A 15,363-nucleotide genomic window follows, 5' to 3' on the forward strand; every position below is an offset into this window, starting at 1 on the left:
GCATTGTGCAGGGAACATTCTAGCAACTCAATAACGTTGTAAAATTACCCTGAATTGAAAAATCATTCGAACCGTGTTAGTCCTTTCCCTCATGGTGACCGCCATAGTCGCAATCAACTCTCGATTGCAACTAACAACAACAAAGTCCTTTTCCCTTCCTCCCTTCACTACTTTCCTTCTTTCTTAACATCTCCTTAAAGCGAAGCCGCGTAAGAGAATCTTTTTTCCCCTCGACGCTCTCCGTAGATAAGTGAGCGTCATTGGTTGGAATGCGCTGACGTCTTGTACTGCGAATGCATCTTTTCTTAGATCGCTGGTTCGGAGTTCCTCTATTCAGAGCTTGTCAGATCCCACGTTATTGGGATCTATGGCTCAGAAACCGCTGCGCCTGTGAGTAATCTTGAATTGAAAGCCTGTGTGTTTAAAACCAGGTGTAAAGACGGCGGGGTCTCTCTCAAGACAGGAAGGGGTAAAGGAAACGTCAAGGGGGCCTGGGAAACTTCGGTCACGTTTTGGCGTGCCAGGATCCGGCCTCTTTTCCCAGCTATATTCGCCTTGAAGGAGGGGAGTCCCCTCCGTCTTAGGCGTCCGGGCGTCTGGCTCACCATCTCCCGTACCGTTTCTTCCCCCAGCCCGTTTATTAACCAAATACTCGTGAGCATCGGGCCCATTGCTGGGCGCTGGAGATAGTGGTGGGCAGGATAGATGGGGCCCCTGCTTCGGCTCACTTTTGGAGTTTCGGCGGTGGAGTGATGAGGAGAGGACTTAATTCCTTCAAAAAATGTTTATTGAGCAAGTTGGCACTGAGCTAGGCAAGGCACCAGTGCTGTTTCTGTCTTAATGCAGCTTTTAGTTTATGGTTACATATTAATCAAAGAATTCAAGTAAGTGTAAAATTACGATGGTGGGAAGTATCACGAAAAAAGGTTCATGGCTCCGGGAGGGTGCATGATAAGGGCATTTGGCTGAGGAATGGGACGACTTCCCTGAGGAAGTGAGGATTGAGCCCTGGTGGATACTTTTGTCTTTAGCCTGAAAAAAGTTTGTTGAAATGTATAAACACATCACGGCAAGATCAACTTTTTTTTTTTTTTAAAGCAATTCTGGCTGCATGTTGAGAAGTTAGAACTGAAGTAGAGGCAACTAGGATTCTGTAGAGTGATGGCTTTGGAGAAGGACAGGAGTTAAAGTTTTATTGAGGAGATGAAATCAACAGGGCTTGGTGCTGACTTGGTTTTGAGGTAGAAGGAGTTGACACTGTGGGGTCATAGCTTTCTCTCGTCAATGAACTAGGGGAAACTGTAAAAATGCCCAGATTGGATGATGACTTTCTAGGTACTCTGTGATGTACAAACTGGACTTCTCTGAGGAACGATTATAATACCATGTGGCAACTGCTGTGAAAGAGGAAGTACAGGAATTGGTGACTGATGAGACTGGAGGGCTGTGGACAGCTTCCTTGAACAGGTGGTGCTCAGAAGACAAGTAAAAATGCATAGTGGTTTGTGACAGTGCTTCCTCTGAAGTGCTGTATGAGTTTCTAAAGTTTTGAGAGGGGATTGACTTCTGAGACTGTCAGGAAATCTTCAGGGATGTGCTAGGCTTCAAAAGATGGGGGAAAAAAAACACTTAAAGTTGGGTGGTTTGATGGGACATAATGTGCAGGACCTATTAGGAGAGGAAGTTGCAGTGTGAATGGCAGGGGCAGGTGATGAAATCTACAGGAAGAAGGTTTCTATTAGGGAAACTTGGAGAAAACACTGGAAAGACAAGTGAAGGCCTTTTAGATAGTTGTAGTTCTGCAGGCCGGGGGAATGAGAGTGTTAAACTAATGGCTTTATATCGAATGGATAGAAAGAAGAGGAGGCATCGGAGGAAACATACTGTAGTCTCTGTTGTTGTTAGGTGCCGTCTAGTCGGCCTCGACTTGTAGTGACCCCCTCCTTGGGTTTCCGAGGCTGTATCACTATGGAAGTAGATTGCCTATCCTTTCTTCCGAGGAATGGTTGATGGGTTTGCACCGCCAGCCTTCTGGTTAGCAGTCAAGTGCCTTAGGCACTACGCCACCAGAGCTCCCACTGTAGTCTCTAGTCTGTCAGATACCAGATTCATTAGTTTTCTCTCGGATTCTGCTTCTGTCATATCCCATTGCTCAGCCTCGCAACAATTCTCTCCGTCTTCTCCCTCATTTCCCATCCTTCCCCAATCCAGTTCTTTATCATTCTAAGTTTCTCATCTAGTCTCCCCTTCCCACTTGATGGCCTTCCTGTGGGTATTATTGTTCATAATTATTTGTTCCTGCAGACCATCTTTCACCTGTAACTGAAACAAGATCATTTTCCAAACATATGGTCATGTCACTCCTCTGCTTAAAAATGGGTAAGAAAACACCAGAAAGACAGGCTGACAAAATGTCTTCCGCCAGATATTATACAGATGTGGTAAAACGATACGATAAAACTAGTTTCAGTATGACTTCAAAAACATTCAGAAAATGATGTAAGAAGTGAAAAACCATATAAATCAGAATTAGAGAAACTTAAATGAGATGATGAAACAAGTTACTGCACAACTCACTAGCCTCAGCTCTTGCCACCTTCCACCTGTATACAGCCACAAGTAGTTTAAATAATACAAATTTATTTTTGTGGAAGCTCTGGTAGCATAGTGCCTAAGGCAGACTGCTAACCAGAAGGCTGGCGGTTCAAATCCACCAGCCACTTCTCGGAAGGAAAATGGAGCAATCTACTTCCGTAGTGATACTGCCTCGGAAACCCGAGGAGAGGTCGCTATGAGTCGGGTCCAACTTGACAGCGCATAACAACAACAATATACACAGGTTGGTCACTACGTGATCCCTCCATAAATATCACGACTGTCTGATCAGAGCCAGAGCACACAAGATACTCCCAGAGCATTAGCACATGCAGTAGATAGCATACAATAACAATCACTGTTCACTCTTAAATAACAGCCTCCTGATGGAAAGTCAGTGTTTACTCTTATATCATGTCACGTCACATCATTGGGATGGCACGTTTTAGGCGTCAGCAGTTTCAGTGCTGGTCTGGCTCCGACCTAGCAGCCTTGGGATAGCCCTCTGGACCAGCATCGGAACAAATCAAAGCAGAACTGTTCTGAGGACCACCTCTATGTGGGGACATCCAGGCTCAGCAGTCAGGCCCTGCATGTTCTCTGGCTGGAGTTTCTGCTGCCTAGACCTGCTAGTGGCCGTCCCAGCCTGCACCTGGTCTCTGGTATTAGGGTATTAGCCCTTAGTGAGTTATAGTTCTCTGTCTACTCCTCTCAGGGCGCTGTGCGGCTGTTTTCTGTTCAGTGGATGCTGGCTTCCGCTTTCTTCTGGCTTATGCCTGTTTTTCCCAGATGTGCCTCCCAGGGTTTCTGCTATTACTGGTGCTAATCTCTTCTGACAAGTCTCCAACGTCTTATCCCCTGGGCTGATCTCTCCACCGGAGGACAATGATTAGGGGAGGGAAGGGCTGTTCTTCAGCACAGAGCTGCTGTGGCCCCACGGGACTTGCTAACCTGTCTGAGAACAGAATGTTCACACTGTTCAATCCAGTAAGCTCCAGTGAGCCACCATCTTCCCAGGCTTTTATTGGCCTCACCATGTGCCTCCTGAGCCCCCAAGTGATCCCTTTTAGTTAGGTTGGACCCTTACCCATTAGCCTCAGGGTGGTCCTACTCTCAGAACCAGGACCGGAGCCCAAATCATCCATACCTTGCGTTACCCCATCACACTTTCCATATACCTCCTATTATAGCCCTTTTCTTATAAATTTGTGACAGTTTCTCTTCCTGATTGTGAGCTCTTTGAAGATTGAGCCAAGTTTTACTCCTCTCTGTGCTTCTAATATATTTTTAGCATGTTGTTATTGTTGACTGCCATCAAGTAGATTCAGAAGCATGGTGACCCTGTGTCTGCAGAGTAGGGTTTTAAAGGTTGTGACCTTTTGGAAGCGAGTTGCCAGGCCTGTCTTCTGAGGCCTCTGGGTGGGTCCAGACCACGAGCATTTCAGCTCGGAGTCAAGCACAGAACCCTTTACACCACCCAAGGACTCCTATTCTTAGCATAATACATGCCATATTGTACTTAGTGTATTGTAGGTGTCCACTACCTGTTTGCTGAATGGATGGCTGAAGCCATGTACCAAGATAGTAGTAATAAAAATAAAAAAGGATGGAATGAATATGAAAGATGTTGTGGGAAAAGACATTGATGGGACTTGGTGACAAGATGGCAGATTTTTGACTCCTGGTGACCAAGTTGGCAAAAGACCCATCCACAGAACTTGGGCAGGAAGGAGGAGGAGTTGGCTTCTTGCTAGAGGAAATAATCAGCTAAATTTTAGATATGGTGAGTTGGAGGGGTTGGTGAGAACTCCAGGTGGAGCTGCCCAGCAGTCAGGTTTGTATGTACTGAACCTCCCAGATAACCCCAGAGAGACTGGATCACATATCTGTCTCATCCAGGAAGACTAGTATATATGAAACCTGACTTTTCTGTGTTTCCTGATTTGCCTTACTGTTTATCTGTTGTCTCTCTTGTTTGCAGCTTGGCTTGTGGAGATGTTGAAGGAAAGTTTGATGTTTTATTTAATAGAGTTCGAGCAATTCAGAAGAAAAGTGGAAACTTTGATGTAAGATGTTTCTTTTTTACTGACTTTAATTTTACTATTGTAGTCAAACATAATACTAAAGTAAAGTTTGGGCTCCGTTATTGATTTCTTGATTGAACACAAACCTTCCTTTTTTGTTAGGTTGAGTTCCTTTTGTCAGCTGAGATAGCTGGGGAGTGGTGGGGAGTGGAGCCCTGTGTACTGTAGACTTTCTTGTACCTTTTGAATTTGAATCTTGTTACTTTATAACTGCTCAAAAAACTGAAAACAGACTAGCACAACCTCCCTAAGGAGCTGGGTTTTGTAAGCACACATCTATTTCCACAGTGTATGGAATGGATTAAGTCAGATAACTTGTGTAAATGCTTCACCCACTAACCAGCTGTTGAGTTGATTCCAACTCATGGCAACTCCATGTGTGTCAGAGTAGAACCGCTCCACAGGGTTTTCAGTGGCTGATTTTTCAGAAGTAGATGGCCAGGCCTTTCTTCCAAGGTGCTTCTGGGTGGACTTGAACTGCCAACCTTTGGTTAGCACTGAGCATATTAATCATTTGTACCTCCTAGGAACTAAAGACCTCTGTATTAAATGTTCTGTGTGGTTGTCAACCGGATTGTAAACTCTCAGAGTATGGAGGTGTGTTCTAGCTATGGGGATAATTACTCCGTATATGAAAGGTTGAGTAAAGACAGCAGGGAGGAAATGTGTTTTTTATGCCCTGTATCCCTACAGGTGGCTGCTAGTTCAGAGGGATTCTTCAGAGGTCTGACTCTCTTATCACTATATGCTTCAAGGAAGGAGAAGGATGATGGAGAGGGCCTTGGGGTGGCAGAATGGGACTGGGAATATTTGAGGACCACTCAGATACTAGCTGCTTTTGAAAATTCACTTCCCTGACCCTGTCCCCTATTCCCATCTTGAATTTGACAAACAGTAGGCAAGATTTAATAATTTATAGAATCAGAGTAACTACTACAGTTGCTGCTAAAAAATTGTGTATTGCAATTCTGCATATTGATTAAAAATAAAAACCTGGTTTCAGACTATAGGATAATTAGGAGACTGTTACTATCAATTACATACTGTTTGAATTTTAAAAAATCTCATATATCTGTTTAAAAAACTCATTTTAGCTGCTGTTGTGTGTAGGAAATTTCTTTGGGTCCACCCCAAGTGCTGAATGGGAGGAATATAAGACTGGCATCAAGAAAGGTATATAAATTATTTTTATCTAATAGATAATTTCTTGCAAAGTTTCAAGGCCTACATTTGTTGGGTTATTTTTCAGTAATGTTAGTTATATAAGAAATTCCTCTTTGAACTCTTCATTAAGCTGGGAAGAATGCCTACGCATAAGCCAAATGTTCACATTTTGAATTTGGGTGGCTTTAGCTCTAGAAAATAATTTTCATCAAAGTAAGCAGAAACTGAATATAACCATTTGTCTTCTTTTTCTAGTTCTAATGTTTTTAATTTAGGATCTATATTTTCCTAAGTATACTTTGACCATCCTTTTTAATATGTCACTTTATCAGCCTAGTGATGCTTTTTAATGTTCAGACTGCAAGGTTGGGTGTAGGATTTCCTGAAGCAGTGAGCATGCTCTACGTATAGGATTGCTATGAAGCGCAGCGGGGGGGCAGTACACAGATTCGCAGCTTTTGCTTTGAGTCTGTGGGGAGGCATTTCTCAAGTTCCAAAGCAGACTGGTAACTATACGGTGTCTTATCTGTTTCCCTCACTAGCTCCTATTCAGACATATGTGCTGGGAGCAAATAACCAGGAAACAGTAAAATATTTCCAAGATGCTGATGGGTGTGAATTAGCTGAGAATATTACTTATCTAGGTAAGTTGGTATCTTTTGTGCTTGTAATGAACTTTACTGCCATTACATTAATCCCATTATTGCCTGAGAAAATAGAAGTACATGGGTTCTTTTCCAAAGTCTGTGAGTGTGCCCTTAGGACTATGACATTTTTCCTTTCTTCCTTACCTTCCCCAAATCTTGTGTCCCCACAACCCATCATATACTCTTTCAGCCAACTAGTGATAAACTCCTTAACTACTGTTTATAGAGCACTCGGGGTATAAATTATGTTCAAATCAAAGAAATTCCATGTATATGTAACCTTGCCAATGTTATATATAAACTTGCCATATAAATCTTATTAGACATACAAGGAACTCTGGTGGTATAGTGCCTAGGGCACTTGACTGCTAACCAGAAGGCTGGAGGTTCAAACCCACTAGCCACTCCTTGGGAGGAAGATTGGACAATCTACTTCTGTAGTGATACCGCCTCGGAAACTCAAGAGGGGCTGCTATGAGTCGAGTGTGACTTGACGACAGTGAGGTTGTTTTGGTTTAGACATACACAAGGAGCTCTGGTGGAGCAGTGGTTAAAGCATTTGGCTGCTTACCAAAGGGTCAGTGGTTCAAACCCACCAGCCACTCTGTGGGAGAAAGATGAGGCAGTCTGCTTCTGTAAAGATTTATACCCGTGGAAACACTATGGGACAGGTCTACTCTGTCTTACAGGGTTGCTATGAGTCAGAAACGACTTGATGGCAATGAATTTGGTTTGATTTAGAGATATACAGCTCACTTGTTAATTAGACTCCTAGCTGGCTGTACCTCTTGGTTTCATTGTAAGGTTTTAGCAATTTGAGTTTTTAGTGCTGATCCTTTTTTTTTTAAGCTCCCTTTGTCCTTTTTCTGGTTCCAGGTCCACTCTTCAATTCCAGTTTAAAGTTGTTCCTTTCACCATCCCCTAAATTTCTGAGGGAGCCCTGGTGGCACGATGGTTAAAGCACTTGGGTGCTAACCAAAAGATCAAACCCACCAGCCACTCTGTAGGAGAAAGATGTGGCAATCTGTTTCTACAAAGATTTACAGCGTTAGAAACCCTATGGGGGCATTTCTACTCTGTTCTGCAGGGTCACTATGAGTTGGAATCGACTAGGCAGCAGTGGGTTTCAGTGGGTTGGCTTAATGTCTGGCTGTTTTAAAAATTACTGTCAAATTTTGCTTCTGTTTTCTCCCCACCTGCTGTGAGTTCTACTGCCCCTTAGATCATTCAGCTTGTTTTTTCTACAATGGCAACATTGCTTTCACATTTCCTCTTTGCTGGTCTCTTACTTCTGTAGAAAGCATCTGCATTTCCTTTGCTATAAATGCCCCCTTCTCTCCTGCACTGCTTCCATTTTAACCTTTATTCGCTATATCTGGCCATGGCCTTCATGTAACCAGTTTCTTCTTGTTCAATCATTTGGGGCTCCTGTAAACAAAAAGTTGAGGGAGGGATTTTTGTTTGCTATTTTTAACCACAATTGTGGGATGTACATTTGAAATTCTTTTGTTGTAAATACATACTTTTATAATTTTGTTGTTTTTGAGAATATACACAGCTAAACATACACCAATTCAAGCATTTTCTACGTGTACAGTCCAGTGACATTGATTACATCCTTCAAGTTGTGCAACCATTCTCACCTTCCTTTTCTGAGTTGTTCCTCCCCCCATTAACATAAACTCACTGTCCCCTAAGGTTTCTTTCTAACCTTTAGGGTTGCTGCTGTCACTTTGATCCCACATAAATAGTTCTTAAAATAGCATAATGTTAAAAAAAAAAAAAAAATCAAACCTACTGCTGTGCAGTCGATTCTGACTCATAGCAACCCTATAGGACAGAGTAGAGCAGCCCCACAGGGTTTCCAAGGCTGTAATCTTCACGGAAGCAGACTGCCACATCTTTCTTCTGGAGAGTGTCTGGTGGGTTTGAACCTCTGACCTTTTGGTTTGCAGCCAAATGCTTTGACCTCTGTACCATTAGGTTTCCTTATAATCCTCGTGGCAGACATTTTTCACTAGTCATGCAAAATTATTGTTTGGTTTAAGAAGACTATAGGGGATATTTTTGGTTTAAAGTTTAAAGATTATCTCAGAGCAGTAGTTTCAGGGGTTCATCTAGCCTCCATGGCTCCAGAAAATCTGGATCCATGAGGATTTGAAATTCTGTTCTGTATTATCTCTCTTTTGATCAGTATTCTTCTGTGGAATCTTTGATCGGAATTTGCTGTAGATCATAACACAAGCCTGACTGCTGGCAGTTATCAGTCTAGTTACTACATTAGGATTAAGCACTGCTATAGAGACTTGGCAACCATTTTACCGCATGAGTTTAGTGCTGGGGTGGAAAGAGCAATCTGGGTATGTGGGCTATTTTTATGAAATAGACTCTTTAACGTCTAGAAGGAGGGCAAGCAGTGAGCTTTAGTGAATATGTTGATGTTGACGTGCTGGCGGAACATCCAATGTGTAGTTGGAAGTGATAGCTCTTTCAGAAAATGTAAACGTGATAAATGTTAAAAGAGTATAGGTTTTGAGGAGTTGATCCCCTTAGGGTGAAAAATAAAGCTGAGGAGAGAATGAAATTGTTAAGGAAGAAATAGAAGGGAGGTGGGTGAATGATAATAGTACCTTGGAGGAACATCTTCATCTCGGGGGTAGGCAAAGAGAGGTGAAGGTGATGAGAGGAGTGTTTGGAGAGGCCAAGATATTGTCAAGTTCATAGAATCTAAGGGAAGAGAGCATTGTTTTAGGAGAAGGGATCATTGGCAATTTTGAGGTGATCAGTGACCTTCAAGAGAGTGGTGGGAGAGGAAACAAGATTGAGTTAAGGAAGTGGGTTAATTAAGAGGTAAAGCACATAGAGAATGTGTCTACATTTTGAGAGTTTGAAACTGCTAAAAGGGTGTGGCTTCAGCATCTTCTGACCTCCTCTGACTTCATGAGAGAGAAGGGGGATCCAGAATAGCATCAGTAGCCGAAGGCTGATTCCTACGAGGCAGAGGTCAGACGTGTACCACCCTCTAAACTTTTTATCAGTTTGACACCAGCCATCCCTCCCACAGCACACTCTGTTTCTCTGTGGGTAATTTGTTAATGACCACACACAGCTCACAGACACTATTCACAATTATGGGGTTATTAGGGAACTGACAGGTTCAAGTTCAGGAACGCTCAGGATACAATTCTTTCTTTAGGACAGCTTCCCCATGGCCTTGCCCACAGACATACCCTTGGCCTCTCGGCCTGGCTTCTGCCCTGCTGTGGCAAGTATTACAAAGCTCTCTTAGCTCTATCAATAGATGCATCTTGCTCCACCAGCAAAACTCCTGCCCAAAGGCACTCAGCTTTCTTGCTCTGTGGGCCGGCAAGCCTGCTGCTCTGTCTCATGCCGGTCTCTTGGTTCTGCTGCCTCTACTGATGCCGTCTCTCCACCAACTCCCAGCCAAGGAAGTCTAGCATGGGGATCTTGGGTGCAAGGACATGCTACACTCCTGGTCCTTTCTTAATGGCAGTGAGAGCCCCCTTTCCACCTCTGAGATGGCTCATTTTCAGCCTAGTGAATAGCAAAACTGACCAATCCCCATGTTAGAGTTCCATATACCTTATTTTCATGGTCCCAGTCCCACAAGGGTGCCAAGTTCCTTATTTACATTGTTAACAACTTACCCAATTCCATTGGGGGACCACAGGCACCTCACATTTGCATAGTTCCACCCAGTCATCTGGTGGGAGTCATAAAGACCAAGGCTAGAAGAGCCAGATCAAGTAATTCACTGTAGCCCAGGAGCTAAACAGGAGGAAGCTGTTATATATGTTCATTTTGTATGGGGAGGCCTGAGCTTATTCCATTTTCTTCAGTCTCATTATAGCAAAGGAAAGAGCCAGTTGAGAAGATACTCAATAGATGAAAGAGAAATGGAGGAATGTCTTAGAATGAGAAGAAGGAACAGAATCAAGGAGATAACTTTGGAAGAGAGTAGAATCTAGTTTCTCCCAAACAACTGCTGATTCCAAGTGTTTCCATCCACTGGAAGTTGCTGCCTACCAGAGGGTACATCTTTTCTGAGCTGTGGTTGCCTCAGAACCACAGTTGTTTTGTTTTTTTCTCATTGCATCTTCTGTCCAGTTGTCTGGGTTTCTTTTAGTCCATGTAGAGTCTCCAGTTTTCATTAATATTTGTAAGGCTTCTGGGGTAAACAAACTGGCCTAGGGGCTCTAGCAGTTTCGACCTACCTGTAGTGGCATGCTGGTTGGAAAGTGCTTCCCTTGGTGACTGAGTAGGAACACTGTGGTAGCTGCTAGTTGATACTTGCAGCCAGAAGTGGGGCTCCAGGAGAGTTTACACTCATTTAAGCATGTAGACTGGCAGGGAAGTAGGAAGGTGATGGCAAGGGGAGAAGGGTTCATCACTGTAATGACAGTTTTTTTCCTCCTATTTTGACTAAAGCATCTCAATTTTCCTTCCAACACAGGTCGTAAGGGTGTCTTCACTGGAGCCTCGGGGCTACAGATTGTGTACCTCAGTGGAACAGAGTCCTTAAATGAGCCGGTCCCAGGTTATAGTTTTAGTCCCAAGGATGTGTCTTCCCTGAGAACAATGCTGTGCTCAGCATCCCAGTTTAAGGGTGTTGATATCTTGCTCACATCCCCATGGCCCAAATATGTGGGGAACTTCGGGAATTCTTCTGTGAGTAGTGCTTGTTCATTTGGAATTTTTAAAAGCAAATTGCATTGACTTAAGTTGGGCTCCCCCTGCCTCTTTATATTTTTTAGCTCTTGGTACCTTTCAGTGGACATCTTTTGTGAATCTTTTAGGTACTAAAAGCTTTATTTACTGACCAAAGCTAAAAGTCAATCTTAAGAAAGCACAATCCCATTAACTCAAAGCCAAACTCACTGCCATTGAATCGGATCTGACTCATAGCGACCTCTTCTTGGGTTTCCAAGGGACATGCAAATCAATACAACAATGGGATACCATCTTGCCCCAGCACTACTAGCAAAGTTCAACAGGACAGAAAATAACAACAAATGCTGGTGAGGATGCGGACAGATTGGGACTCTCATACATTGCTGGTTGGACTGTAAAATGATACAACCACTGTGGAAAGCAGTATGGCGATTCCTTAAAAAGTTGGAATTAGAAATACCATTTGACCCAGCAATTCCATTTCTAGGTATATATCTTAAAGAAGTGAGAGCCAGGACAAGAACAGATGTATGCACACCCATATTCATCGCAGCACTATTTACGGTAGCCAAAAGATGGAAACAACCTAGGTGTCCATCAACAGAAGAATGGATAACCCAACTATGGTACATACACACAATGGACTACAATGCAACCCTAAAGAATGACGTACACTCTGCAAAATACTGCATAATGTAGATGAACTTGCAGGACATTATGCTGAGTGAAATAAGTCAATCACAGAAAGACAAATACTGTATTAGTCTGTTATTATAAAGAGTCAAGGAAAGGTTTATATATGGAAGGAAATTTTCTTTGTTGGTTACCGGGGTGGGAGGGGAGGGGAAGGAACACTGTTAGATAGGTAGAGACAAGTATTGATTTGGGTAAAGAGAAGGACAGCATACCAAATGTGAGTGATCAGCACGGTGGCATTGAGAAAGAGGAAGACAGAGAGGTACACAGGAGACACAGACAAGGATGAACCCTTTTGCACATACAGTACTGCATTGTCAGTGAAGGCAAACATTTGATATATGGGCAGATAGATGGGTGGACAGGCTGAACTATTAGGTACGTCTATGCAGGGAGGAGTATGCCCATGACCCTGTATAGAGTTGGCAGACAATGTTTCTACAAGTGTATTGGTTTGTTCTGTAAGAATTCTCAGGTATATAGAAGAGCTGACAAGGGAAAAGATTATAGTCATTTCTTTGGCCATAGCCAGCAACCCAGATGGAACAAGTTGTTGGACCTGTGGGCTCAGGATCATGGTTGCAGGGGACATCAAGCTCAGTGGCAGAACATATACTACTGTTCTATATCTTACTTTGGTAAGTAGCAACTGGGATCTTAAAAGCTTACAAGCAGGCATCTAAATGTAACGATGGGTCTCTCCTCATCCAGAGCAAAGAAGAATGAAGAAAAACAAAGACACATGGAAACAATTAGTCCAAATGACTGGTACACTATGCGATCCTCAGCCTATATGACTATGAGACCAGAAGAACTAGATGGTGCCCAGCTACCACTGTCAGTCACTCGGAGGGGAATCTATGTAGGAGATCCTGGATAGAGTGGGAGAACAATGTGGAACAAAACTCAAAATCATTTAAAAAACAAAAAAAGGGGACCAGGTTTGCTGGTCTGATAGAGCTTGATGGAACCCCTGAGACTATGACCCTTAGCTGCCCTCAGGTCTGGAATTGAACAAAGTCCTGTGGCTTCCAGCCGAACAAAAGATAGGCATATGAGCTGAACATTTACATTAGGTAGATTCACTCCTTGGAGAAAACAATCATGGGAAAATAGAAGAGCTGTGTATGCATAGGGAGACAGCTCGGGGCAGGAGGGCATGGAGGGAAGGACACAGGGAAGAGGTAACTGGGGAGAAAGTCGAAGGGGAGCTGTTGCATTGTGGGAAATTTTAGTCACTGTCATGAGACAAAAGCGTACGTGAGCTGCTGTATGGAAAGTGAATTTGCTCTGTAAACTTTCACCCAAATCACAGTTAAAAAAAAAAAAAAAAAAAGCGTGATCCGCAGATGAGATTGCTGAAATCTTAATTATGAAAGAATGAGGCTTTAAATTATATTCCCTGCTTCAAGTGCTTGCTGTTAAGCTTCCGCTTAAGAATGTATTTTGAAGGTTCCCTACCTTTCAGTGAAAAGATTGACAGCTAGCAGCAGCTCTGCGATTGTATTTTTCCCCTTCCAAGTAATAGCTTTTCAGCTATCAAAATATTTTTAAAAAATTCAGTTATAAGGGGATTTAGGAAATTGATGTAAACATGAGTGTTGAAAACTTAGGGCTTCTCTAATGGGAAAGCTTTAATGTTGGGATGCACTCACCATTGTATTTGATCTTAATGTTTTTATAAGTAATCTAGAAGAGGATGTATCATGTGTTGGTGGGTGACTCCTATCAAGGGGAGTACATTACTACGCTGATGGAGATAAGCCTAAGGAAGATCTTGAAAGGTTGTGTGTTAGGGTAGAGAGCATTGATTGAGCTTCAGTGAAGGGAAATATAAGAATGCTTTTAGGTACAAGTAGTGTTGATTACTGGATTCAGAGTTATCAGTGTTGATCCAGAAAAGGAACCTATCACTGCCTGCCAGCTTTAGCACAATATGTCTATGACCAAAAAGGCCATCAAAATACTTGGCATTGTCCAAGAGGATATTAAAAGCAAAAGGCACAATGCTATCTTGTCCTTCCACAAACCCAGGGTTATCATTCACCTAGAATAAACACAAGGGACAGTGCTGGCTGTAGTACAGAGAAGATACACTGTAAAACTTGAGACGATCCAGAGAAAGGGTACTGAAGGGGTGAGGGAAGGGAGAAAAGAGTACATGTGATGCTGTACAAGGAAGGATGAGAAAAAATGAGGCGCTTTTATTGGGAGTGGGGAGAAGGGCTAGAAAGATTTTGATTAACGTTTATAAATAGCCATAAAAGATATTCAAGGGGAGAAAACATAATAATTCACTAGTTCCTAAGATACTTTAACTAACCTCAAGGACAATTCCTTGTCCTTCAGCAGAAATCTGCAGGAGGCAACTAAGAGAAAAGGAAGGTCCTGCTTTACTTAATACAAAATAGACTTTGCTAAGTTCTTTCTTTTCAGCTAATACCTTTTCTTAAAATAGAGTTATAAATCATGTTGTGGATGATACCATCCATAACCAGTCTGCTGTTGACAGGCTTCGTATTACAAAGGGCTGTTGTGCTCTTCTGCAAATCATACCTTTCTTGACCAAAGCAAAAGAAAGGATTATGTGCTTACATAGTTAGGTCCTTGAGTATCCCATGCCCAATATTCTGTATCATCCGAGGGGCCCAGAGACTAGTTTTTATTTTTTTTTATTTTCTGCATTGACTGTGACTATCAGCATTGTTAGAATGATACGTACACTACACAGCAAATTCTAGAAGCACAGTCTGTGGGTTCCAGAGAGAGGATTTATGTCCCAGAAAAGGCTTCAAGAAACCATTTTTTAGATACTGGTACTGAGGAGTTACCTTATCTTTAAACCTCTGGCTTCCAGCAGTTGCTCCTTTTTTGGTGTCTGTATTAGCCCAGTTCCCCTTACGTGTGTGAGATTTCTCTGACTGCCGTAAGGATGAAATTCCCTGTGCAAATCCTGCTGCATACCTTTTGTAGCCACATAAAAATTTCAAGGACATTTCAAAGTGTTTTGGTTATTTCTTGATAACTAGCACATCTATGATAAATGATTGCGTTTCTATTTAATAGGGAGAAGTGGATACCAAAAAATGTGGCTCTGCTTTGGTTTCCAGTCTTGCCACAGGCTTGAAACCAAGATATCATTTTGCTGCTTTGGAAAAGGCCTATTACGAGAGGCTTCCATATCGGTGAGTAGCAATTCATTCTTTTTGGCTTCTTGAAGAATTTGCCTTGTGTCTTCTGTATAAGCCTCTCTTATTTATTTTTAGCCATATAAAACCTTGATTCCTTTTGAGTTTGGTTCCAAATTTGAAGCCGACTAATTGGACTATAAACATTTGAAGGTGTGAGGTAACAATACTGTTGAATCATTATGTTATTGTTGTTGTTACGTGCCATCGAGTCAGAGTCAGACCCGACTCATAGCGACCCCTCCTTGGGTTTTCGAGGTGGTATCTTTACAGAAGTAGATTGCCCAACCTTCCTTC

At 42.5% G+C, this 15,363-nt stretch overlaps 1 protein-coding gene across 1 annotated transcript in view; it reads left to right on the plus strand.

The window, feature by feature from the left end:
- The first annotated feature begins 367 nt into the window (after window positions 1-367).
- Window positions 368-15,363, plus strand: part of CWF19L1 (CWF19 like cell cycle control factor 1) — a 29,310-nt gene continuing 14,314 nt past the window's right edge. The window contains exons 1-6 of the mRNA XM_007939962.2: window positions 368-390; window positions 4,577-4,661; window positions 5,774-5,852; window positions 6,386-6,487; window positions 10,965-11,179; window positions 14,945-15,063. Coding sequence (XP_007938153.1) covers window positions 368-390; window positions 4,577-4,661; window positions 5,774-5,852; window positions 6,386-6,487; window positions 10,965-11,179; window positions 14,945-15,063 — 623 coding nt within the window. The remainder of the gene's footprint in view (window positions 391-4,576; window positions 4,662-5,773; window positions 5,853-6,385; window positions 6,488-10,964; window positions 11,180-14,944; window positions 15,064-15,363) is intronic.

This window comes from Orycteropus afer, unplaced genomic scaffold (genome assembly GCF_000298275.1).
Source record: "Orycteropus afer afer isolate SDZICR_OR568_19922 unplaced genomic scaffold, OryAfe1.0 scaffold00064, whole genome shotgun sequence".
Taxonomy (NCBI): Eukaryota; Metazoa; Chordata; class Mammalia; order Tubulidentata; family Orycteropodidae; genus Orycteropus; species Orycteropus afer.